General features: G+C 49.5%; 1 protein-coding gene across 2 annotated transcripts in view; it reads right to left on the bottom strand.

Moving 5' to 3' along the window:
- The window catches only part of DLGAP4 (discs, large (Drosophila) homolog-associated protein 4), a 98,544-nt gene extending 79,317 nt beyond the window's left edge, over window positions 1-19,227 (bottom strand). Inside the window, exons 1-5 of one of the 2 annotated variants that reach the window (XM_006875721.1) lie at window positions 18,162-19,227; window positions 15,118-15,356; window positions 12,491-12,605; window positions 9,984-10,034; window positions 5,758-5,998 (exon numbers count right to left, since the gene is read on the bottom strand). In XM_006875721.1, the coding sequence (XP_006875783.1) occupies window positions 5,758-5,998; window positions 9,984-10,034; window positions 12,491-12,605; window positions 15,118-15,356; window positions 18,162-19,160 (1,645 nt within the window). In that variant the 5' untranslated portion in view covers window positions 19,161-19,227. The remainder of the gene's footprint in view (window positions 1-5,757; window positions 5,999-9,983; window positions 10,035-12,490; window positions 12,606-15,117; window positions 15,357-18,161) is intronic. The other variant, XM_006875720.1, reaches the window with a different exon arrangement.
- Between the last annotated feature and the right edge of the window lie 6,778 nt (window positions 19,228-26,005).

The raw sequence follows: 26,005 nt of genomic DNA, 5'->3' as shown, positions 1-26,005 counted from the left end.
GCCCCAGGATGTTCACTCCATGAAGGGAGTACAGTGGCACTGCCTACAGCACAGCCAGGCACATAGCAGGTGACTGATTTACATCTGCAGAGTAAACGGCTGTCTAACTGGAGGGTCCATATCCTAAACCACTACGCTGCCTCCAGGGCCTCTACAGTTCTATTTAAGCAGCCTAGTTTCTCCTCCTTTGGGTAACTTCTCTACACCAAGGCATAAGGGTGCCCCCAAGTCTCAATCTTGGTATTTGAGGCCTGTCCACTAGTTCTCTATTTCTCAAAGAAGGAGCTACTAGTCTGCCTAAAAATGGGATTTTAAATTTGCGTGACGACCCTGGTGCTGAGCACAAAGTTGATGCTTAATAACCCAGGGTGTCCTAGTCCAACGACATGGTGGAACCCATGGAAGAAGCCTTCCTTCTACCCAGCATGCTCTGTAAGGAGCTGCAAATCTCAGCAGTAGGGAATTTTGATTCTTTATCACCTACTCTGAGAAGTCTTCCTGGGTTCTCCCACTCCTCTCAGACCCCAACAGTCCCTGTTAGACTTCCCTGTTCTTTGTTTAGACCCAGTCCCTAAGTGGTCTCCCTGCCTTCAAACCATTCTGCTCATGTTGCTAAATGATTCTCCCCAAACTCCATGATTATACAGTACCTCTTTTTCAGAACCTTAGAAGCCCCCACCCCCCATCCCCCCCACCACACACACACACACACACACACACACACATACACAAAGAAGAAGAATGAAACTACAGGTTTTTAAGTCAGGCAGATCCACCACCTGGGAAACTCAGTTCATTGACCTTGAGCAAGTCATTCATCTTTTCTGGGCTATTGTTTTAGTGTGTAAAATGTCTAAATGTGTTTGTCCATATGTGTGAATGTTAGGAAGAGCTGGGCTAAATCAGGAATGGCAGACATGTACCTAGCCTTACCATGGCAGATATCATTAATTGATGGTGAAAGCAATGTAAGGGTGACATACTTCTCTGCTTAACTCCATCTCAGTTCTGAGTTCCAGGGATCAGCGATGACACATGAGTTGAGATTGATTTTCAATCTCTGGACAAGATGTTCTATGAGGCTCCTCTTAGCTCCTGCACTTGGGGGTGGGGGGTGGGGGTGGGGACTGAATGGGCTGAGCTGAGGGTGGTGCTAGGGAACGGGATGGGAGAGGAGGGGGTGGGGGGTGTTTACTTGATGGTTGGCTGCTTCCTGGAATTCAGCCAGCTTCCCCTCCTGTGTCTATTGGTGGTGGGTGTGAATCAGAGAAGAAACCAGAGAAGCTCCAGGGGCGAATAAAGAAGTCCAGGAAGGGAGGGGCAGAGCAATCAATGTAAGGGTCTTAAATGGTCACAGATAAGAGGTGCTCAAGGGTTGTCAGACCCAGGTCCTCACAACACAGAGATTTTGAGGTCCAGAGAGGGGCAGGGACCCACCCAGGGACCCACCCAGAGTCACATGTTGTTATTCTTGTTAAGTGCCAATGAGTGTGTTCTGACTCATAGTAGGTTCAGATTCATAGAGTCATAGTGACCCTGTATAGGGTTTCCAAGGAGCGGCTAGTGAGTTTGAACCACCGAGCTAGTGGTCCAAACTGACCTGAAGGTCCAGTGCTTTAGCCCACAGCACCACACCAGGACTCCCAGAGCTGAAATTAGAACTCAGGGCCCCCGTACAAGGGACAAGGGTGTTTCCCAGGTATAGAGTCTACTCCAGCTCAGCCATAGCCTCAAGTACTGTCAAGGAATGACCCCAAGTGTGGGTACCTACGTGTGTGTATGTGTGTGTGTGTGTGTGTGTGTATGCAGAGAATGCAGGTGACGGCTGGGAGTACCACCGACCATGGTGCTTGCTGAGCCCCTGGGTGATGTCACAGCCTTCACTGTGATTCAGTGAGAGTGGGAGGGATATGGAGAGGGGGGTAAGAGAGCCAGAAACTGAGAAAGAAGAAAGGGAGAGCGTGTGGGGGAGAGAGACAGAAGACTGAGGAAGACAGACAGAAGGCCAAGATGGAAGAGGAGAGAGGGAGAAGGGGGAAGGGAAGCTGAATGAAAGGGAAGGAGAAAAGGAAAGAGGAGCAAGGGGAGAGAAAAGCTGGCATGGGAGGGAGGTGTAGAGAGAGGAGACTCAGACTGAAGGGCAGACTGGGAGGCGAGGGTACCCCTGGGGTCCCTTGGGGTGGGGGGCCCTCCTGGGTCGGTACTTGGATTTGGGAGAGACTTGGATATGCAGCCAACCTGCTGCTTCCCTCACCCTCCCAGATGGAGCTGCTCCCTGCCTGCCAGTCACCTGCCAGAGCTATTTCTGGAATGTGGAATCTGGGTCAGAAAGGAGGAGGGAGGAAGCTGGAGGCAGCAGCAGTGCTAGCAGAAGGGAAGCTGGCCAGTTCTGCGTGGGTGGGTGAGTGGGCAGTCCCAGTGCCCTGCCCACAGCCCCTCTGAGCAGCCCAGCCCCTACCACATTCTCACTGCCTTAGTAATGCCCCTCACCTCCGTCTACCTACCAGACTCACATGGCATGTGGGCCTATGTGTCCTCCTCAGGAACTTGGGGGCTCAGAATAGACTTGTTCCTGTGGTTGTTAAGTGCTGTCACGTTGGCTCCAACTCATAATGACCCTGTATTGGGTTTCTGAGGAGTGGCTGGTGAGTTTGAACCACTGACCTTGTGGTTCAAACAGACCATATGGTCGAGTGCTTATCCTACAGTGCCATACCAGGGCTCCCAGAACAGACTGGGTGGACTGAACTTGAGGAGCTACAGCAGTCTTATGAGCAGGGGTGACAGTGGCTTAGTGAGGGGCTGCCTGTGTGTGTTGGTGTGTGTCTGTGTGGAAGGAGGTGGCTATCGGCAGGACTGCCATGTATAGTCATACATGTTTTACACGGATCAAGGATGCCAGGTAAAATAGGCATGGTGTTGCTCACAGCATAGACATAACTGAATTACATCATTATTACAACAAATTTCTGGCAGATGGCAGTCAAGGACCTTGTTCTAATAAAAGCTGTACATTCTGAGTTTTTAAACAGATGGCAGTTGAATGTCTAAGGAGGAACGCCCTTTCCTAACTCAGCACAAACGTACTGTACGGACCAGCTGCAGCTCTGGGCACAGGCTTGAAGCCTGGGTGGCTTTGGTTTTCCCTGTGAGGTAGTGACTTTACCCACTGAGTGTGAGGGGAACAAAAATTTGAGGAGAAATGAGCAAGTTAGTAGTGGTCTCTGAGGACAACTGAAGGGAAGCCTGACCAGGATAGCATGGGAGGCCTCCTGAGGTCCACGTGAGAAATTTTGTGGTGGCTCCAATCTGCTAGAGACATGATTTGCTCACAGCTGTGGAGGTGGCATGAGTTTTGAAGGAGACACATGCATGTGAGTGTATGTACGTATTAGTGTAATATGTATGCATGTATTTTCACATCTATTTTCCTATCATGTGTTGTTGTGTTAGGAAATACCGTTGAGTCGGTTCTGACCCATAGAGACCCTGTATAGGGTTTCCAAGGAGCAGCTGGTGAGCTTGAACCGCCAACCTTGCAGTTCAAACGGCTTTGCAGTCTGGCGCATTAACCCACAGCGTCACACCAGGACTCCCAGTCCTACCAAAACACCAAATCAAACCCATTGTCAGTCAGTGGATTCTAACTCATAGCGATCCTATATGGGGTATCGAGGCTATAAATCTTTATAGGAGCAGAAAGCCTCCTATTTCTTCTGCGTAGCAGCTAGTTGATTTGAACCGCTGACTTTGTGGCTAGCAGCTCAGTGTGTAACCTACTATGTCACCATGGCTCAGGGTACAAAACTTTCTGTCTTTTTATAAGTAGGTTCAAGGAGCCCTGGTGATGTTCCTTGTTAAGCACTTGGCAGCTAACTGAAGGATCAGAAGTTTGAACCTCCCCAGCTGCTCCAGGGGAGAAAAGACCTTGTGATCTGCTGCCATAAAGATGAATGCCTAGGAAACCCTATGAGGCAGTTCCTCTCGGTACTGTAAGGTTGCTATCAGTCGAAATTGACTTGAGGGCACACAATGATAACATAAGTAGGTATAGAAGTATGAGGGGGTTTCAGAAAGTTCATGAAAATAGGGAATTCAAAGATATTAAAAGAATTCTCCCACAAACTTAGACGTTCAGTTGCAGTACCCATTATTGTTGTTGTTAAGTGTCATTGAGTCAGTTCCAACTCATAGTGACCCTGTAAAGGGTTTCCAAGGAACAGCTGGTGGATTTGCACTGCCAACCTTGTAGTTAGTTGTTGTTGTTAGGTGTCATCGAGTCAGTTCCGACCTATAGTGACCTTGTATAAGCTTTCCAAGGAGCGGCTGGTGAGCTTAAACTGCCAACCTTGTAGTTCAAATCGACTTTGCAGTCCAGTGCATTAACCCTGTGGTTAGTAGTCTAGTGCTTATCCTATAGCACCGCACCTGGAAACCTACCTATTGGAGGTGGTGGTGGTTGTATGAGGCTATAACTTTTTATGGAAGCAGGAAGTCTCCTCTTTCTCCCACAGAGTCGCTGGCATAGTCAATCTTCTGACCTTGCAATTAGCAGCCCAATTTGTAACTCACTGTGGCACTGCAGGGTAAACACTGGACAGCACACCACAAAGTTTGTGGTTCAAACCCATCAGTGGCTCCTTGGAAACCCTATACAGGGTCACTATGAATCAGAACTGACTCGACAGCACTTAACAATAACAACAACACTACCAGGGCTCCTTTATCCATTACTGCTATTATTAACACTCTGAAATTATTAAAGTACATAGAGTAGATTCTCTCCGCTGGTCAAACAGCTTCCAGATAACTTCGGGGCATGGTCGCACAGAAGTCTGATAATGCCCAATGAGTCAGAATTATGTCCAAAGCAGGAAGATCAGAGTGGATTTCAAAAACAATTATGAAAACAAATAAAGTTTTTGTCTTGTTCTCTCCCCAGCAAAGACTAGTACACTTAGTCAATACGCTGGTTCCCCATCCATGGATTTATGTTAATTGACTTACATACAAACATCAACTGAACTGTTGAAACCGTTGTCTCATTTCCTACAACAATCCAACCCCAATTGCCTGCATGGCTTTGGTTGTAAGGAAGTTCAGCGTCAAGGTCAAGTGATAATAACCAGTGATAATAGCTCCTTGTTAAGGTCCTAACATGTGCAAGGCCCTAGCGAAACCTTCTAACGAACAGTCCTATTTCATCTTCCCAAGAACTCTCCGGGGTCTAGCTTTTAGCCCCAATTTATAGATAGAAAAACAGGCTTAGGAGGAAAATTAGCTAGTGAGAGAATAAGCCCCAAACCTTCTCTACTAAACCAGAAACAGCTGTTTTTTCCTTGGCCTTCTGGACTCAAAGTCCATTTCTTCTCTGATCAGTCATGTATCAAATATTCAGGGTATTTAGAACAAAAACCAGGAAAGGTAAGTTTATTTCTCAAGCCCTTTGAGAAGGCTCAAAGCAGATGCTGTCTTCTCCTGGCAGGGTCCACCCACCCTGCAGGACCCCACACCAGGACCCCATAAATTCTTGCCCCTTCCAAGTCCCCACACCATGGGTGGCAAATGTCTCAGTGATGCCCACTTGAGTTCCAATTTGCCGCTGGCCTGCAGTTCAACCCTGAGGCCTCCAGTCATCCCTCCAGTCCTTGGCAGCCCACCACAATTCCTCCCCAGCATTCCTCATGGGCTGGCCCAGCAAGCATGGCCCCTTGGAGCCCCTTGAAGAAACCCTCTCCCTACCATTGTGGGACTCACTTGGAAGCGTGCGGCTGTTGCTGAGACTGCCGGTGCTGGGCGGTGGGGAGAGGGACTGCAGGGAGACACTGTCCTCCTCTTGAGAGCAGCCTGCCTGGATGGCCCGCAGGTAGCTGTGGCTGCGGGAGCGGAAGTAGCTGGGCAGTTGCAAGTCAAGTGCCTCTGCCGCGGCCGACTCAGCTTCGCTACAGGCCGACTCGCAGGCTGCATCATACTGGTCACTCAGATCTGCCTCCCGGACCTGTCCCGGCAAAGGCAGGTGTTAGGGCTAGCTCTGTCTATTCTGGAGGTAGGGGTCCCTAACACGGCTGCAGGGCTGGAGTGTCTGTGAGGCCTCACTTCCCATCCACCCACCCTCCCCCAGTCTCACTCAGGGCAAAGTCCTAAGAAGTTAGCTCACTTCTCTGGGCCTCAAACTTCCCATCTCTAAAATGGAGAAAAAAGTTGGAATGTTGTAGGATGTTAACTAGATTATATCTTGTGTGTCCCCACTGGCCAACTGATAGAAGATTTTGAGGTCACATGTGAGTTCAGCAGGAAGGAATGATGTAATCAGTAATATTGAAATGGAAGGTGACAGTGGTGAGCTGGGTGTGTACCATCCTATGGTCCAACCCCTTAATTTTACAGTCAAAGAAACAAAAGATCCATGAGGAGAAGACGCTTGTCAGAGGAAGTGGCAGAACCAACACTCCAAATGTGTGTTGTTGTTGTTGTTAAGTGCTGTTGAAGTCAGGAAACCCAGTATTTCTCAGGAGTGGCTGGTGGGTCTGAACTGCCAATCTTGTGGTTAGTAATCCAATTCTTATTCAACAGAGCCACATCAGGGCTAAAAATGTGCATTTAAGGATGATTAATCTAGCTCTGGTAGCGTAGTGGTTATGAATCGGGCTGAGAACCTTAAGGCCAGCAGTTCTAAACTACCAGCTGCTCCACGGGAGAAAGATGAGACGTTGTGCTCCCGTAAAGATTTACAGCCTCGGAAACCCTGTACAGGGTCACTATGGGTTGGAACCGACTCAATGGCACTTAACAACAACAACAATCGAACCCTGGAGTCCTGGTGTGGTGCTGTAGGATAAGCACTGGACCACAAGGTTGATTTGAACTGCAAGGTTGGCAGTTCAAACTCACTAGCAGCTCCTGGGAAACCCTATGAAGGGTTGCTATGAGTCAGAACTGACTTGATGGCACTTTACAACAACAATCTAACTCTAGTGTGCAGGATAGATATTAGAATGGAGATAGGGATGAAGCTGATGCAACCATCTGGTTAGAGAAGAATGGATGATAGTGAAAGTGAGGTTTGATTAGTTATGTCTGCCATGAACAGTGTTTAGAATGATGGCATGTATGCTATTTGCCATCTTGTATCTAAGTCGAGATGGTTTTGAAGTATTCCTCCAGAGATGATCACGTAGAATCCTGCAAACCTATGGTTCTTCTTCTTCAGTTTATTCCCTCACAATACACACTCTCCAACAGTTCTGGAAGGGTCTGTCTGATGCATGCCTCAAACCATGTTGGTAGCTGAGGATCGCAGGGTACATAGAACCTGGGGAGTCAGCTGACCAAAGATTGTTGTTGTTGTTGTTAAGTGCCATCGAGTCGGGTCCAACCCATAGGGGCCCTGTACAGGGTTTCCAAGGGTGTAAATCTTTATGGGAGTAGAAAGCCTCATCTTTCTCCCGCGGAGTGGCTGGTAGTTTCGAACCGCTGACCTTAAGGTTCACAGCCTGATTCGTAACCACTACGCTACCAGAGCTCCTTAGATAGGCACTGGTAAAAGTCCTAAGAGAAGGTCTGAGGTAGGCTGAGGATTATGTGGGCAAAACAGAGCTGAACCTGGGGCCAGTTTTGCCCTAGACCTGGCTGTGAGACCTCAGGCCATCACTCTCTTTCTGGGTCCATGTTTCCTTATTTAACTGAAATGGAATGCTTGTGTGTTTGCCTATGACAGCATCAGACAAAATGAAAAGATGAATCGTCACCCAATTTTGAGGGTATATTTGAAAAGGTCTAAAGCTATACTATACAGTGTGGTGGTGGTTATGTGCTGTGGAGTCGGTTCTGACTCATAGCAACCCTGTACAGGGTTTCCGAGGCTGTAAATCTTTACGGGAGCAGAAAACCTCATCTTTCTCCCGCAGAACAGCTGGTAGTTTCAAACCACTGACCATGAAATTAGCAGCCCGATTCGTAACCACTACGCTACCAGAGCTCTTACCCAGTCTGGTGTTGGTGTTGGTGATGTGCTGTGGAGTTGGTTCCGACTCATAGTGACCCTGTACAGGGTTTCTGAGGCTGGAAATCTTTACAGGAGCAGAAAGCCTCATCTTTCTCCTGTGGAACAACTGCTAGTTTCGAACTGCTGACCTTAAGGTTCGCAGCCCGATTCGTAACCACTACGCTACCAGAGCTCCTTGATTCAGTGTATTTAGGTTTAAATTAATTAAAATATAGATGAGAATTTAAATTTTTACTTTAGTTTAAAACTAAATAGCCACATATGGCTATTGTTGTTGTTAAGTGCCATTAAGTTGGTTCTGACTCATAGCGACCCTGAGTAGTGTTTCTAAGGAGCGGCTGGTGAGTTTGAACCACCGACTTGGTGGTTCAGCCCATTATCCTGTCGCACCACACCAAGACATATGGCTAGTGGCTGCTATAGTTACAGTGGTTAAGTGCTTTGCCACTAACCAAAAAAGCCAGGAGTTCAAATCCACCAGCTGTTTCACAGGAAAAAGATATGGCACTCTGCTTCCCTAAAGATCTGGAAACTCTCTGGGGGTAGTTCTCCTCTGTCTTATAGGGTCACCATGAGTCAGACTTGACCAGCGGCACAGGGTTTGGTTATACTATAGTCCCACTAACCACACTGCATTTGCTCAACAGCCACATACGACTAGTAGCTACCTAACTGAACACCATGGATTATAGAATATTTCCATCATTGCAGAAAATTCTATCAGGCAACACTGATACTTTTAAAAATATATAGATCATGTGGCACAGACAAAATTCACAGGGGTAGGCATTAAAGTAAGATGTGGTTACCCTGTTGTTGTGACCTGAAGCATACAGAGGGGCACTTGAGACTGCCAAGAGGATTGAGGTCTTGCAAGAATGGCACAGTTGTGAAACCAGACTACAGGGCTCAAATTCTGGGGCCATCCCTTCCTCACAATATGACCTTGCCTCTCTGTGTCTTAAGTTTCCCAAATTATAAAATGGGGCTAATGATAGTCCGAATTTTATAGACTTGTTGTTAAGATAAAATAACGCATAGCATGTGCTTAGAACAGTGTCTGGAGGAGGAAGTGCTTAGGAAACTGTACCTGTGGATTAGTACAGGCAGTTCCATGGAGCGAGTGTGAGGATTAGCGAATGCTGATTCAGATGTTCCCGAGCTGGGGCTGGGGGGTGAGCTGGCCAGGGTTGCCATATGCGTATCACTGGAGACCTACTATGTGAGGGGCACTGCTCTGGGACTTTGTATATGGACATACAGAGGCATCTGAGGTTATGATCAGGAGCTGTGGGTCCAGTTTTAGCTTTGTGCCTGCAGGACACAGGGCTTAGGACAAGTCCCTTGCCCACTTCCTACAATGAGGGGTTAAGCTCAGGGTACTTTTCCTGCCCAAATTTCTGGTCTTGGGGTTGGAGCCTGAGAGGGAAGGGGTCATTTCCAGGGCCAGCATGGGAGTGTCTGGTAGGGAACATCTTTAGGGCAACCAGATATTGCCAGGACTGAAACCCACTCTACCCACTTTTGTCAAACACTCTCCACATTCACTCGCTCAACATCCTTAAAGGCTATGCTGGGGTCCTAGAAGAAGAAAAGTCAGGGGACCTGGGGGCTGGGGGCTGAAAGAAAATAGCACCAGACCTCAGCCCCAGTTCATTCAAGTAAAAGTCTTCCCAGGCCTGACCCAGGCTGTAAAGGAAAAGAGGAAGGGTAGGGGCCCGAAGACTTTCTTTACCCATCCATAGGACCTACCTCAGTCTTTCCCATTTTTAAGAGGAAACCAAGGCACAGAGAAGTAAATGATTAGTATAAGGAGGGGAGGGTCAGGGGACCAGGGTGGACCTCAACTCCATCCGCATTGCTGGTAACTTTCCTGATGGTGACTTGGTTTGTACCTGCCCGGGTGGGAGGCTAGGACCACTCAGATGCCAGGCCTAAGGCCTGATCCTAGACTCTGGGGTTGGGGTACCATACTGACCTGCTGCTCATGGCCAAACAACTGGGGGATCAGGGAGGCCTGTCCAAAAATCTGCAGGAAAGAGACGGGGAAGGTTATGGGGGATCAGGCTTTGTAACCTGAGTCAAGTATGCAGGCTTGGCTATAAGAAAACTTGGGGCAGATTTGTTGAGGCTTTTTCCTGGGATGAGGGCTTACTCCTCCTGGGATTAGAAGTGGATGAGGACTTATAAACTGCTGTTAACAATTCCTTCTCTTGGCCTGGCCCCTGGAGCTATAGATGCCCTAGCTGCCATGTCTAACATGGGTAGGCAGACCACCAGGATCTATTGATTAAGGTTGGAACTCAGAGTCATCTATTCCCCAGGCAGGGCCTAAGCAGTCTAGCACCTAGTAGGATAGGGGTTCCTTCTGATAGTAATCCAGGCCTCAGAGATGCAGCCCAAGAGCTCCATCTCCACCTGTGCGGCCATATATGCAGCTTTGGGCTGCTCAAGCTCTTGAGTAAATAGGTCTGGGTGGGGGGGTGTCAGAGGACCCTGAGCAAGGAGACAGCTGTAAAGAGGATGGGGACAGAGAGCCACTGGGGTCTTTAGGCTGGCTGATTACACAAGCCTTGCGTTGTCAACAGGCAAGAATGTTTCGGTTGCCAGGGCCAAGTAGGAGATAGAGATGGGGGTGTGTGTGAGAGACAAACAGACTCAGAGAGAAACATGGAGATGGAGACAGACTAGAGAGATGCAGAGGAAAATCTAAGTTAGGGGAGAGAGAACACAGAGAAAAACCCAGAGGAAGAAAGAGACAGGAAGACTGAAAGACTGAGAGAACCTGAGAGGATGAGAGAGACAGGGAGAGGGAGCTGTGGAGTCAGCAAACACCTCCTCAGGTCCCAGGCCAGACGCTGGGGACACCACTGGACCCCATACTCTTAAGAGGGAGACAGTCATTAAGTAAATAAGCAGGGTTTCAGACAGTGTTAAGTGCTGACAAGAAATAAAACAGGTTGAGGGAGCAGTGCCTGGGGGGTAATTTAGGCAGAGGTCAGGGAAGGCCTCTCTGAGGAGGTGACACTTGATTCTTGTCATGGTTTGAGACAAGAGTGTTCCTGCTAGGTGGAACAGCACATGCAATGACCCTGAGGCTGGCGTGAGGAGATGCCCTGGTGTGAGGGGCAGAAAGGAGGCTGCAGTGGCTGGAGATGAGTGAGCAGCAGAACTCTTAGGAGAGCAGGTCCAGAGGAAGTCACTAAGGGTGAGGAGTGAGGGTGTGGCCTGGTCTCACTTAGGTCTTTTATAAGCTTCCTCTGACCACTGAGAATGCTTTGGAGATGGCAAGCATGGAGGTTAGATCTTCATTCAGGTAAAATTTGGTGGTTGAGGGTGGCAGAAGCAGAGGGCCCTCTAGCCTTCCTCACATCTAAGGTCAGTCTCCTGGAGTCTAGGAGTGATAGTACTGGGGGTGGGGTCTTGGGAAGGTTTGCCCAGGCCAGGCACAGTGGAGTGGTGAGGAGACAGGGTCCCGACTCCTTCCTGTGGGCCTGAGCCCTATCTATTCCTACAGTGATGAGGCTGGGTGGCACCTGATGCCCCATTTCTTACAGTGCTACTCCACACAGTCCCTGTCTCTCTGTCCAGACCATGGGGGAACTCTTGAGTCTTCCCTTTGCAGACACTAAAGCACTATGCACGTGGCAGAGGCCAGTGTCCAGGTCTGGGGTATGACAGTCACAACCCCTACCCAGCTTTGCAGGTGTGTGACTGCTTCTCTCTGAGCTGCCTCTGTTTCCTACCTGTGAAATGGGGTATGGATAATGAAGATCCCTGGGGGTGAGTGTGGCAAGGAGTCACACTCCTTGGGAGTTGGGAAAGTAGCTTGTACATGAGAAGGGAACATAGAGTGTTCCTTGCTCTTAGTGGCAGAGTTGGTTGGGGCTGGGATTCCAGCTTTTCCTAAAGAAGAGGGACACGGAGGTGGAGGAGAAAAGCACCTTTGCCCAAGGTTACCAAGCAAGATGATGATAACACAACCATTACTGCTGCTCTTTGCTGAGCACATTCAGTGTTGATCTTGTTTGTTCCTCACTACAACCCTCTAAACTAGGAACGACCCCTGTCCTATCGTAAGTCAGGAACCGGAGCCCTGGGGAGGAGAGACTTGTCCTGGGTCATACTGTCAGAGAAAAGACTGGGACTTGAACTCAGGTCTCCTGTTTTCTGTCCTCATGGCTCTGAACCCAAAGAGAGGTGGCAAGTCCCCTGCCTCTGAGCCCCCAGCCCCATCGTGAAGAACAGCAGTGATGTGACTTCTCCCTCAGGACAATCAGCACCAGAGGCCACGTGGGTTTCTCAAGCCACAGGGGAAGCAGATGGAGCAGAACGACACACAAGCAGCCCTGAGAACAAAGACCACAAGGAGTGTAGTACAGACATCTGGAGACCACACGACAAGGCCCGGGTACGTGTCCCTTTCCTGGGCGGGAGTCAGTGAGCTGAGGGGCAGAGGTCCACTGACTTGCTCACTACCCTCACCTGGCTGATGCAGCTGGAGTCATTGAGGCTGTCGCTGATTGGGTTGTAGTCCTCCTCCCAGCTTGGACACTTGGATGGCAGAAGCATGTCCACTGAATCCAGGCGGTCCAGACTCCTGGTGAGAGGTGGGGAGCAGATGGGGCTCAGCCCACCCATTGTTCAGCCTGGGAAACTGAGGCCCAGAGGTGGAAAGACTGGCCACAGCCATCCAGTATCAGAAGGTAAAAGGGAAGTCACTGCCCGCCAAGACAGTGAGCTGAAGAGCAAGGGGAGAGTGTCCAGCTTTAGGAGGCCTATGGTGAATCTGGACTTCTGGTGTGGTGCTGCAGGATCATCAGTTCAAACTCACCAGCTGCTCCTTGGAAACTTTATACAGGGCTGCTTTGAGTCGGAATGGATTGGAGGGCACTTAACAACAACATGGTGTATCTGGAGGGTGGATGGGGACTCTCACCTGTCATGCCTACTGCAGCCACAAGATGGCAGGATCAGCTTGCATTAGAGCATTCTAAGCCCAAACCCAGCATAGCCCAATTTTGCAGTCTCTGCCTTCTCCCTAAAGGAGCCCTCACAGTGCACTGTTTAAGAGCTTGGCTGCTAATCAAAAGGTCAGCAGTTCAAACCCATAAGTTGCTTTGTGGGAAAAAAATGTGGCAGCCTGCTTCTGTAAAGATTGGTAGTGGTGGTGTGCCGTGGAGTCGGTTCTGACTCATAGCGACCCTGCAGACGGTTTCCAAGGCTGTAAATCTTTATGGGAGCATAAAGCTTCATCTTTCACCTGTGGAACCGCTAATAGTTTCGAACTGCAGCCCGACTCATAACCACTACGCTATCAGAGTTCCCTGGAAACCCTATGGAGCAATTTTATTCTGTCCAATAGGGAAGCTTTGAGTCTTAACTTGATGGCAACGGATTTGGTTGGCCTTCTTCTCTGCCCATCTGGGGCAATCCCAGTGGTTGGATATCTTGGCTTCAGGCTATGGCTACCCAAAAGGCCTCAGTTTTGCCACAATGTACAGGTGAACTCCACTAGGTCCCTGGAGACTCACTCTTTCTCCCTATGCCCTACTTCCTCCGTCCTACTCACATTTTCTGGTCCCTAGGCCTTTACAACCCCTGCTCTGGGGATAAAGCCCAAACAGCCAATAATTTGGGTCCTGGACAAGAAGAGATTGAATTGGAACCCAGCTCCCTTGTTGGGTGACCCTCTTTCCTAAGTGTCTTTCCTCACTTGTACAATGAGGATGACACTGCCAGCCTGCTGGGGCTGTGGTGAGGATTCAGTGATGCTGACCATGGGACACTGGGCAGTATGCAGTGAGTGCTAATAGATAGTAGTAGTTGTTGTTGTTAAGTGCCATCGAGTCAGTTCCGACCCATAGCAATCCTGTATAGGGTTTCCAAGGAGTACCTGGTGAGCTTGAACCACTGACCTTGGAGTTCAAACCGACTTTGCAGTCCTGCGCATTAACCCACAGCGCCACACCAGGACTCCATGGTAGTAGTAGTTAGTAGTATGTATATTGCTACTATTGATTTCCTGTCATTCAGGCCTATTCTTTGGTCTGCCTATCTCTATCACCTTAATGTCCTCTGGCCACTCACAGAATCCTAGGATCTCAGGACTAGAAGGATCTTAGTCATCATCCAGCTCAGTCCCCTCACTTAAAGCAGGGATTCTGAGGCTCAGAGAGCATCCAGTAGCGTCCCATTCATTCCCCTTTCTTCTGCACCAGCCAACTAGACCTTTACTCTGAATACACTGCTCCCTCCCTGCTCAGTGCTATTGCTTGGTGTTAGGTGAAGAACTGGAAGTAAGCTCATTTCCATTAACTCTTCCAAGTCTTAAAGCAACTGGGTGAGGGCAGAATCGTGGCCTTCCAGATAGGTGAAGGCTGTCTCTCTCTTTGATTTCTGGATCGAGTGCTCTCTCCCCCCGACAATCCTGGAGCTCAGCATGAGGGTCAGTTTCAAAGGTTCTGGTCTTCCCTGGGTGGTGCTGGTAGATGGGCTTACCAAGGGCACGGTTCTCTTAACCTGAAGAAGAGCATCCTCTGGGCAGCCCTTAGTGGGAATGGAACTCACCTGGGGATGTGGCTCCTGCGGTAGTTTACCTGCGTCAATCACCAGAGATATTCACCTTATGGGCGGGCTTACCAAAGGACTGCACTCGTCTGTGGTCAGGATTTAAGTGTGGGCGGGGTTCTCTAGAGTCAACTCATCTAAGGGTGTGGCTCCCAGGGACCGCGCTAACCTGAGGGCGGGTTTACCTACAGGACTTGGATCTAAGGCTGTAGGGCAGGGCTGGAAGGGGAGAGGCTCATAGCTGTGAGGTGCTTACCTAAGGGACTGGAGTTTTCTGTGAGTGGCGCTTGCACGTGCGGACAGAACACACGTGTGGGCGGGGCCCATCTGACGGGACGCACCACAGAGCCTTGTCTGTGGGAAGGGTTCCCACGGGGGCTAGTCTCATTTCAAAAAAGAGAAGCTTTAGGGGTGCAGGACTTGCTGGTGGGCACGCCCTGTGCCCAAAGATCTGTCTGGGAGGGACTTTTTATTTCAGGGGCGGAGCTCCTAGGGGCAGGGCAAGCCTGTGGGCGGGGATAGGGGCGGGGCTTCGCGCTCACCTGCGGGGGTTGCTCTGCTCTCCCAGCGACTGCTGCGTGGCCCTCAGGTAGCTCTGACGCCGTGCCGCCGTCTTGGGTGAGGGCTTGGGGCTGCCACCGGACTCGTCACTGTCCTCGTCGCCCATGGCCTTGATATAGCTTCCGCTGCGCATGCGTCGGCACGGGATGGGACCCTCGCCTGTGGCGTCCGCCTCGCGTGGGGACAGCAGCGCGGTGCTCCACTCGCCGCCACCCGGCACCTGGGGGTGGAAGGCAGGCTCAGGGGGTGTCGCTGGAAAGGACGATACCTGGGTTCCAGAGCTGGCTCTGCCCCAACCTCACTAAGTGGCCTTAAGCAAACGCCTACCCCACTTTTTGCCTCACATTTCCCACGGATCCCAGGCTGGGTTCGTCCAGGCCATGAGGTCCACGTGGCTACCTGAGTTACGCTCCCATCACTTCACTGACCGCGTCTGGGGAGGGTGAGGTCTCCACACCAGGGAGTGGAGTCTTATCGTGTTGGGGGAGCACTCGGAGGATCCTTGGAATCAATCAACTCTATTCATCCCACAGGTGAGGAAACAGGTACAGAGTAAGAGGGGCTTACAAGGTGAGGAGGTGGAAAAAGGCTCAGTTTCCTCACTTGAACCTGGAACGGAGGCTGTGATAAGGGCAGGTAAGGTCACAGCTGTAAAGGAAGCATGGGCTCTGGGGACCCTTGTGGCTTTCAAATCCCCTGGGGTGATGGTGGCAGTGAGGAGATACCCATCTGAGGCTACACCCTCCTCGCTTGCTAATGTCATGTACTCACTGAATGTCACCTCAGGATGAAGTCATTACACATTTCAGCGCTGACTTGAACTTCAGGCAGCAGAGGGAACACGCCTCGTTGCACACTCTCATCTTAATGTGCACAAAGAGCCAGCATCCCCTTCCCACACAGCCCTCAGAAAGCATTTGCAGTGTCCATACACCACCTCACCAAGGACACTAAATCAATATGTACACAGAGTGTACTCACCTCAGTCACACCGCTCCTCTCCCACACACACCCCAGTAACCATTGCGTGTGGACACATCTTGACATGTCTCCACCGCACTCTCTTCACCTTATTAGGTTACACATTCACATGAATACTGAGGTGTACATGTCTCACAGTATGCATACGACACACATTCTTCACCACACATGCCCCTCTTCACCAAGCTCACACAGGGGCCACACCCTTCTTGGTGATGTGAATGCCAGTAGGTGACATCTTGGCCGAGGTCCCACCTCAAAGACCCCCCCTCAGTTCTCCAGCTGACTGCGAAGCCAGTCATAACCCACCCACTGCCATCTCCTCTAGTCTAACTCACAGCGACTCTACAGGGCAGAGTAGAACTGCTGCACAGGGTTTCGGAGACTGTAAATCTTCACAGGAGCAGATAGCCTTGTCTGTCTCCTGCAGAAGGCCTGCTGGGCTTGAACCATTGATCTTGCAGTCTGGGCTTCTGTCTATCTGCCCTAGTATATAATTATTTGTTTTGCCATTAATTGTTGATGCTTGCCACTTGGAGAATGTTCCATGAGGTTTAGGGACTTTTTTTTCCCTTTGTTTGTATCCTTAGCACCTAAAACTGCCTGGCACATACCCACTGCCACTGAGTTTATACCAACTCATAGCGACCATATATAGGGTTTCCAAGACTGCCTCATCTTTCTTTCAAGGAGTTGCTGGTGGGTTTGAACTGCTAACCTTACAATTTAGCGGTACCAAAGATCCAGTCAGGCATTAGGGCCTGTGGATTCTACCTCCTCAAAACCCTGATAGTCTGTCCCCCCACCCAACCCTCACCTGTCCCTTGGGAACATGGCCTTGTCCCTTCCTGCTTGAAACCTGCCCCTGTCCTTCCTGCCAGCCTAGTTGCACAGGGCTGTCTGATCATGCTATTTCACCCCATCAGATCAAACCACACCATTCTGAGAGGGAACCAGACTCCACACCACCCTCCCTGATGTTTCTAGACTAAGGAAGGGGACTGAGAACCACAAGAGCCCTCAATCAGATATAAAACACTGCTCAGATTCCATTTCTTCCTCCTGGAAAAAAAAAAAAGCCCTCTGTCCCATGGTCTCACTTCCTGGAACTTTACATAGAACGACAAGGACTCAGGGCTTGCCAAATCTTTTAAAGTTCACTGTGGCGCTGTGGGTTAATGCGCCAGACTGCAAAGCCGTTTGAACTGCAAGGCTGGCAGTTTAAGCTCACCAGCTGCTCATCGGAAACCCTACACAGGGTCGCTATGGGTTGGAATCGACTCAACGGCACTTAACAACAACAACAGGTTCAAAAATGCAGTCCTACTGTGGGTTCTCAAGGCTGGCCACGTCTGCTCACATTGCCCCCAGGGTGAGGTGCCCCTTCCATCTCAAGGTGTCTGAGCAGCTCAAGCAACTTTGAGAGTCCCACAGAGGTGTGCAGCCAGGAGATGCCACTTTGTTGTATGGCTCAATGGGTATCAGCATGTGAAAGCAGAAAGCCAGCCCCTAAGCTGGGTGAGGCCCTCCATGTGACTGATGCCCCTCACACCCATCACTCTCCCCCAGCATCCCCATAACCAAGACTGTGTCTTATTTATCCTAGCTCTGTAGCTATTCATCTGTCCATCCAGCCCTGCCATCTCTTTTTCTTACTTCCTGGGTCCCCTGTCCTGGCCTTGGGGACATACAACTGCATTAAAGGTGGTCTTCAAGGAGCCCCCTGTCTGATGGAGGAGGCAGACATGAGGTTGACAATAAGCATGTAATGGAATTGGCCCGATGACAGGAACATGTTTCAGTTCCTACAATGTCTCCTGGTTTCTATTGGACTCAGAATGGCTCTAGTTAACATCTTCTGGAGTGTGTCCAATGAGAGGAATTCTCTTATTAGCAGGTATCACAGCCATCCATTTCATAGTCCAGTAAACAGAAGGCCCCAGCGTGAAGCAACTTCCCAAGTGAATTTATGGCACAGCTGGGCTGCTTAGCTGGTGCCTCTTCCTCACCCTGCCCCTGCCCCTCCCCCTTGACAGAAACCCACCTGCAGGTAATGGTAGGCTAGACCTTGGTGGCAGGATTTGGACTTTAGTAGGCTCTTATCCAAGGTGGCTGAGGTCTTCTGGCAGACTTCATGGGCATGGCTGAGGGTCAGAGTAGACCAGGAGCCCCGCTTGACATAGTTGGTGTCAGTCCCCACCCCAAGGCTGGGGCAGGTGGCTGGGGGAGCGGGTGGGGGTGGTGGGGCAGTCAGCTCGGCTGTGTTGTTCTTGGTGGTTTTGAGCATGTGCCCGCTGATGGTGTTGTAGGCATGCATGAAGTAGCGCGGCTGGCTGCGTTCTGCCTGGCGGCCGAGGGTCATCAGCCCAGAAGCAGGACCACTGCTGCGGAAGGGGCCACCCTCACCATCCAAGTTGTCATCCGAGCTCCACCAGCCAGAGATGTTGGAGCGGCTGCGCCGTTTGGGCTCCCCGACTTTGGCCCGCTCCTTGCTCTTGGCCCTCCGGCCCTTGCCGTCCTCCAGGACACCTTTCTTGCTGCCATTGCCACTGACCTTGCCCGCCGTGCCCTCCAGTGAAGGCGCCTTGGTAAAGAAGAGCCGCTGGACTGAGTGGACCAGGTGACGGATGCGGCCAGGGCTCTCGCCTCTGGCCTTAGGCTCACCGCGGGGGAACTGGAGCGTGCTGAAGCCATCTCGGTGGATGGGCAGCTGCTTCTCAAACTGGTCCAGGAGGTTTGCAGGCAGCCGGTTGATCTTGGTGGCCTGGGCATGGCTGGGGAAGGGGCTCTCCTCTGGCACCTCGAAGTGGGAATTGTAGTGGATGCGGGGGAAGGTACTGCTGGGTGGTGGCAGCTGGTTGTTGAGTGGGAAAAGGCCGTCCCCTGGTAGAGTGTTCTGTCCAGGGAAGCGAGCTTCGCGGGCGAAGGCCTCCGTGGGTGACAGCAAGTAGGGGTTGCGGTCAGGCCCTGCAAACAGGGGCTCATGTGGTGAGTCCAGGCTGTCAGAGAGGTGGCGGGGGCGGCTGTCACCGAGGCCTTTCATGATCCTGGCCCAAGGGGCAGGGACCGTCGCCCTAATAGGGCGCCCGGGTTGCCTTTCCCGGGCAGCAGCTATCCTGGGAAGAGAAGACAGAGAAGGGTCAGACAGTTGAGGGCAGTCATTCGGACTCGCACAGATCTCAGAGTTAGGAAAAGCTTGATAATGTGGAGGCCAGGCCAAGAGGCCCAGTGGAGCTGCACCTACTATATGTATGCGGTGGTGGTTGTTAAGTGCCATCGAGTAGTTTTCCATTCACAGTGACCTTGTATAGCAGAGGCGGGAAACCTTTTTTCTGTCAAAGTTTATAACATCATTCGCAGACCATACAAAATTATCAACTTAAAAATTAGCCTGCTATATTGGTCAAACATTTAGTTAACTCACCCCTAAGGTGATGGCTAAAGGAGCTCTGGTAGTGTAGTGGTTACGAATCAGGCTGCGAACCTCAGGGTCAGCAGTTTGAAACTATCAGCTGTTCCGCGGGAGAAAGATGAGGCTTTCTGCTCCCATAAAGATTTACAGCCTCAGAAACCCTGTACCGGGTCGCTATGAGTCGGAACCGATTCCATGGCACATTACAACAACAACAAAGGTGATGGCTAAGGAGCTCTGGTAGCGTAGTGGTTACGAGTTGGGCTGCTAATCTCAATGTCAGCTAGTTTGAAACTACCCGTTGTTCCTCAGGAGAAAGATGAGGCTTTCTGCTCCAGTAAAGATTTACAGCCTTGGAAACCCTATACAGGGACACTACGAGTCGAAAACCGACTCCACAGCACATAACCACCACCACCGATGCCTTGGTAGAGTCAGAACAAATGATTTCATGGGCTGTATAAGGGCCAAGTGAAGGCAATTAACAACAGCATATGGGCCAGATGTTCCCCACAGCTGCTGCATAGGGTTTCTACGAGTGGCTGGCTGGTGGGTCTGAACTGTGGACCTTGTAGTAGTTACTTGTCCTGTGCTTAACCTACAGCACTACCTCAAGACTCCCCAACTTTATGTATAGATATTTAAAAGTTCCAAATCAAGCTAACAAACTGTTTAACAAAATACGCTCTCCTCTCCTACCTTGATGAATACATTTATCTTCATAATTACCTGGAAAGCCAGGTCTGAACTCAGATTTCTTGGGTCTACTTGGAATTCTGTGTTGGAATATGGCAGTGGGGGCACAATTAGCTGCCCACTCTGCATCTCTTCCCTTCTCTGAATTTGTCCTTCACCATGAGGGAGCCCACCATGAGGAGACCCCCACCCACACACCCAAGCTCTGTCCACATGCCTCCAGAACATCCACTCCAACTTATTCATAGCAGCTTATTCACAGGAGCACCAAAGTACAAATTAGTATCCATTAATAGATGAATGGATAAAGAATATGTGATAGAGATCTACATAATTAGTATTACTTAGAGATAATAAGAAATGAAGGATGCCACATGGAGGAACCTTGAAACATTTTGCTAAATGAAAGCAGATACAAGAGGCTTTCGCATCTATGTAGGATGTCGTTTCTATGAAATGTCCGGAATAGGCAAACTCATACAGACCAAAAGTAGATTCGTGGTAACAAAGGGTTGGGGAGGGAGGAGAAGACTGACTGCTTAATGGGAACAGGATTCCTTTTGGGGTGATGAAAATGTTCTGGAACTCAACAGTGGTGATGGCTGCACAACACTTGGAATGCACTTAGGAACCTGAATTACACTCTCTAAATGATTGAAAGGATGAGTGCTGCAGGACGTGAGGCAGGTGCTCTGGTGGCCTCCCAGATCCCCACCTGCTGTTCCAGCAAGTGCTGCTCACGTTCACAGCTGAGGTCCTGCCCAGGAACTGCTTTTAGCCAAAGAGATGGTGCATCCGAGGCTATGGGTCTTCTCCGGGGCAGCCTGTGTCCAATAACCAGTTGATGTGGGGGTACAGAGGCTTGGCCCTCTCGCCCCAATTCAGAAGGGCCATCCCAGCTCCAGAGCTGCCCACAGGATTAGCTGAGGCCTTTGTTGTGACTGTATTATATATAGTTCAACTCCTCTTTCTACTCAATCCTGCTCCCTGGACACGTTGAGATTTCCCAATAAACTTGCTTTTTTTAAAAATGGAACTTTTGATTGTGATTTGGGTTAAAATTTACAGAGAAAATTGGTTTTCTATTCAACAATTCATACACATTTTGATTTGTGACATTGATTACAATCTCCACAGTCTTCCATTTCCTCCCTGTGTTTACTGTTTCCATAACAGCAGTCTTCCCATTTCCTCCCTGTGTTTACTGTTTCCATTCCTCCTCCTTTCCTATCCTTTCTTGCCTTCTGAGCATTACTACTTGGACAATGCTGGCCTTTTGTTCTCATATTGGTGACTCTTCTATGGGGTGCATACTTCCTTAGGGTAACTGTTCACCTTATAGGCCTGTCTTCTATCATTTGGCTGAAAATTGAGCAATGGGGGTGAATTCAGTTCCAGGCTTGAAGGAGGTCCACGAATCTTTATCAAACTAGTAAGCCTAGTTTCGTTTTATTTTTTATGATTTTGAGTTTTGTTCCATATTGTTCTCCCACTCATCTGGGACCCTTTATTGTGATTTCATTCTAGGTCTTCTGGTCTCAGGATCATGGCGGCTGAGCTTTGATGGTTCTTTAGACCACTGGACTATTTGTTTCCATGTGTCTCGGATTTTCTTCACTCTTTTGCCTGTGGATGGGGACAGACTAGTAGTTGCACCATAGGTGGCTGCTCACAACTTTTAAGATCCCAGTCAGTACTCACCAAAGTACGATGTAGAACATCTTTGTGGACTATGCTATGCTAATTGACCTTGATGTCCTCCAAGACCATGGTCAATAAACTCCCATGTGCAAATCTCTGAGCTTGTTTTCTGGGGAAACTGATCTAAGACAGACAGAACTGGGCATTACTTCTTTCCCTCCTCACTTTGGTACCTCTGGCGACTTACATGGGGACAGCTCTACTTTTAACGATTATAATGAGGATTAATGGTGATGTCATATAAAAAGCCGCTGGAACTTAGTGCTCAATGAATAACAGTCATGCTATACCATATTTCTGGGAGCAGGTCAAGGCTTCCAGTTTTGGCATGCTATCTAGCAAAGTGGAGCATGCATGGTTGGGACCTGAATTCAAATCCTGGCTCTGCTATTAGCTTGCTGTGACCTTGGACTGGTCTCAGTTTCTCTGTCTGGGAGTAGATTGTTTCAGTGAGGATGGGCCACACTGACTCCCTCCAAACTTTCTCAACCAGGGTTCCTAGTCCAGTGAGTACCAGCCTGTCAGCACCCTTGGGTGGTAGGAGCCTCACCTTGGGAAGGTCTTAAAATAGTCAGAGCTCGGTCTTACAGCAGGAACCAGCTGGCTGCCTCACACAGCCTTTGTCTCTGAGCTATACTTGGGCCCACTGGGTGCCCATAATTACCTCTCATTAATATAAGCCTCATTACCCTCATGGAAACTTGGAGAAACCAGCGAAGCTGCCGCCATCCCTGGGGCCCTCCTTGATCTGTGATGCCTCTGATTCTGCAGCTACTACCCCTCACCTGCCCGACACCCTGCTCATCCCCATGCCGGAGCTCACCTGTGAGGATGGGAGAGCTAACTAAGGAGAAGACCAGGAAATAGAACCCAGCCTGGCTCTTATTGAGGCAAAATTCATCTGTGTTGCTCCTCTAATTCAGAATGGTCTATGGATCCCTTGTCTTTCCTCAATCCAAACTTCTTGATGTGGTAGTTCAGACTGTCCTTGATCAAACCCAATGCCCTTTTAGGATGTTCCCAATCTCACTTCCCTTCCTCACAATCCTTTCCTTTTGCCAGCCCAAACCCTTTGCTATTTCCCATTTATGTCTTCTGGATATGCTGCTATCAAAAAGGCTTTGCATTAACAAAGGTTGTCATTGTTGTTGTTAATACTGTGAAGTAGGTTCCAACTCACAGCGATCCTGTACAGGATTTCTGAGGAGCAACTGATTGGTTTGAATCACTGACCTTGTGGTTAGCAGGCCAGTATTTATCCTACAGTGCCACACCAGGACCCCTTAACAAAGATGTTGTTATTGTTAATTGCTGTCATGTTGGTTCCCACTCATAGTGTTATAAAGTTTCTGAGGAGCAGCTGGCAGGTTGGAACTGCTGACCTTGTGGTTCACAGTCCAGTGCTGATCCACACAGCACCACACCAGGAGTCCAAAGACAGAAAGTCTAAAATGGAAGCAGAGGCTAGTCCTGCTTGGTACTGAACCCTGCTTGGTAAGAGAGAGACAGACAAGAGGAGTGGGCATGGTAGGGTGAGTTGAGTGATGAAGAGCTGGAAATGATGTGAGAAAGCATGGTTGAACATGGTGGGATGCTTACAGTAGTCCACGGAGGGCACTAGCACTGCCTTAGGTCTATGAAGGATAACACATAGAAGGGGAAGGCTGGACTTTATGGGTCTCTGAGGTCTAGGAGCTGCCCAGGGGATGGGTGGACGTAGAGAAAGGCAGGCTGCATTACAGGGTGACTTTGTCTCTGGCTGTCCCCTTCCATTATCCTCCATCACTTGTCATACCTGTTCCAGCTCTTGCTGGCTTCTCCTCCTCTAACCTCTAAGCTCTAGAGAAACTGGGTTCTCTTTGCTTCTTTTTTCACTTGCTCCCTTGGTGATCTCATCCAGCTGCATGGCTTTAAACACCACCTATAACTGACAACTCCTAAATTTACATCTTCCGCCCAATTTCTCCTTCAAACACCAGACTCATATCTCTAACTGCCCTTTTGCCATTCCAGGATGCCTGACAGGTGCAAAATCAAGCCCCTGATCCCCCACCCCTCAACCCCATGGTTTTTTCTACCTTAGCTCATGACAATGTCATCCTCTGGGTGCTCAGTTTAGAAATATCGGGACTATCCTTGACCTCTCTCTCTCCCTCTCCGTCTCTAACCCAATCTACAGCAAGTCCTTCAAAAACACCTTTACCATCAGCTTATCTCCAGTATCCCACCTGGGGCCAGGTCCCTGTGACCTGTTGCCCAGACAACTTCAGCCACATCCTAACTGAGTTTGATGCTCAGATCCTTTCCATGACTCCCATGGTCCAGAGACTAAAGCTAATCATTTTACTTGGGCTTTTCCAACCTTGTGTCTGCTCCCCACCCCCTGGCCTCCATTCTGTTTCTTGAACAGGAGCATTTGCTTCCACCGTGGGGCTTTTGCTCTCACTGGTCCCTTTGCCTGAAATGTTCTTCTCTGGTCTATCTGCATGACAGTTCCTTCACACAGGCTGCCTTCATTGAGAAGCCTTTTCTGACCACCCCATCCAAAATAGCTCTGCATCTGCCAACCCCTCTGCGGTATCACCTGGACTTACGTCCTGTGAACCCTGGAACGACAGGGACCAGGCTGTCATCCTTACGTGGTGCCCTTGGCACCTGGCACATCGGCACTCAATAAACATTTTGCTTAAAGGAGGAATGTCAGAAGGTCTTGAAAATGTCTAATTTTTTTCAAGTGCTGTTAGGTCGGTTCTGACCCATAGTGACCCTCTATACGGTTTCCTAGATGTTGCTGGTGAGCTTGAACTGCCAACCTTGCAGTTCAAACTGACTTTGCAGTGCAGCACATTAACCCACAGCACCACACCAGGACTCCAAGTATATTTATAAATGATGTAAAATGTGAGAGGCAGCTACAGCAGTTCAAGCTATTCATGGTATTCCTTTATGAAATGTTTACTACTCGTTATCAAAAGAGCTCTGGTAGCGTAGTGGCTACAAGTTGGGCTGCCAACCTCAAGGTCAGCAGTTTGAAACTACCAGCTGTTCCACAGAAGAAAGATCAGGCTTTCTGCTCTTGTAAAGATTAACAGCCTAGGATTGTTATGAGTTGGCACTGATTCCACGGCACACAACTACCACCACCACTACCATGGCTCTTTCTAGTGGGGATGAAGAAAGAGTTCATTGTGTTTACCCCAGTGATCCCCTGTTGTTTGCACAACAAGTAGTATAACCACTAGGATATTGTGGGAATGACAGAATGTGACTGAGGCCTGGCCATAAAGGATATTTCAGTTTCCATTTTGCTCTCTTGGATCATTCACTCTGGGAGAAGGTTATAAGGATACTCAAACAGCTCCAAGGAGAGGTCCATGTGAGGGAGGAACTGAAGTTTCCTGCCGATAGCCAGCCTAACTTGTCAGCCACATGAGTGCACAGCCTTGGAAATAGACCCTTCAGCCACAGATGACATCTGCCTTCAGATGACAACTGGACAATAACTTTGAAGCAAAACCACCCTGCTGGGTTGCTCCCAGATTCCTGACCCTCAGAAACTATGTGAGATAAAAAAATGTTTATTGTCTTAAGCCACTGACAAATTGTAGTGTGATTTATTATGCAGCAATAAATCATACTAAAATTTGTCAGTGACTTAAGATAATAAATGTTGATTATGCAGCAATGGAGTTCTGGCGTGGTGCTGTAGGATAAGTGCTGGACTGCTAACCGCAAGTTGGTGGTTCAAACTTACCAGCTGATCCTCGGAAACCTTATACAGGGTTGCTATGAGTTAGAACCAACTCGATGGCACTTAACATTACGCAGCTATAGGGAACTGATACACCCACGCTGGAGAATAGAAAGCAGCTTCGAAGGCTAAAGTCACCTGCTCCAGGGCCCGCAACTAGAAGCAAGTGGAGTTGGATGTGAATCTGTGTGTGACTCCTGAGCCCACGTTGCACAACCTTGCCGGCCAGCACCGAATTCCAGCATCCTTTCCATCTAAGACAGATTTGTTATCCCGACGTATTCAAAGTCCAAATTGTTTCCCATCTAAGTCCGAAGTCCGTGTCCAT

The sequence above is a fragment of the Chrysochloris asiatica genome, unplaced genomic scaffold (assembly GCF_000296735.1).
Source record: "Chrysochloris asiatica unplaced genomic scaffold, ChrAsi1.0 scaffold00337, whole genome shotgun sequence".
Taxonomy (NCBI): Eukaryota; Metazoa; Chordata; class Mammalia; order Afrosoricida; family Chrysochloridae; genus Chrysochloris; species Chrysochloris asiatica.
This window is presented reverse-complemented; position numbering and strand designations above follow the sequence as displayed.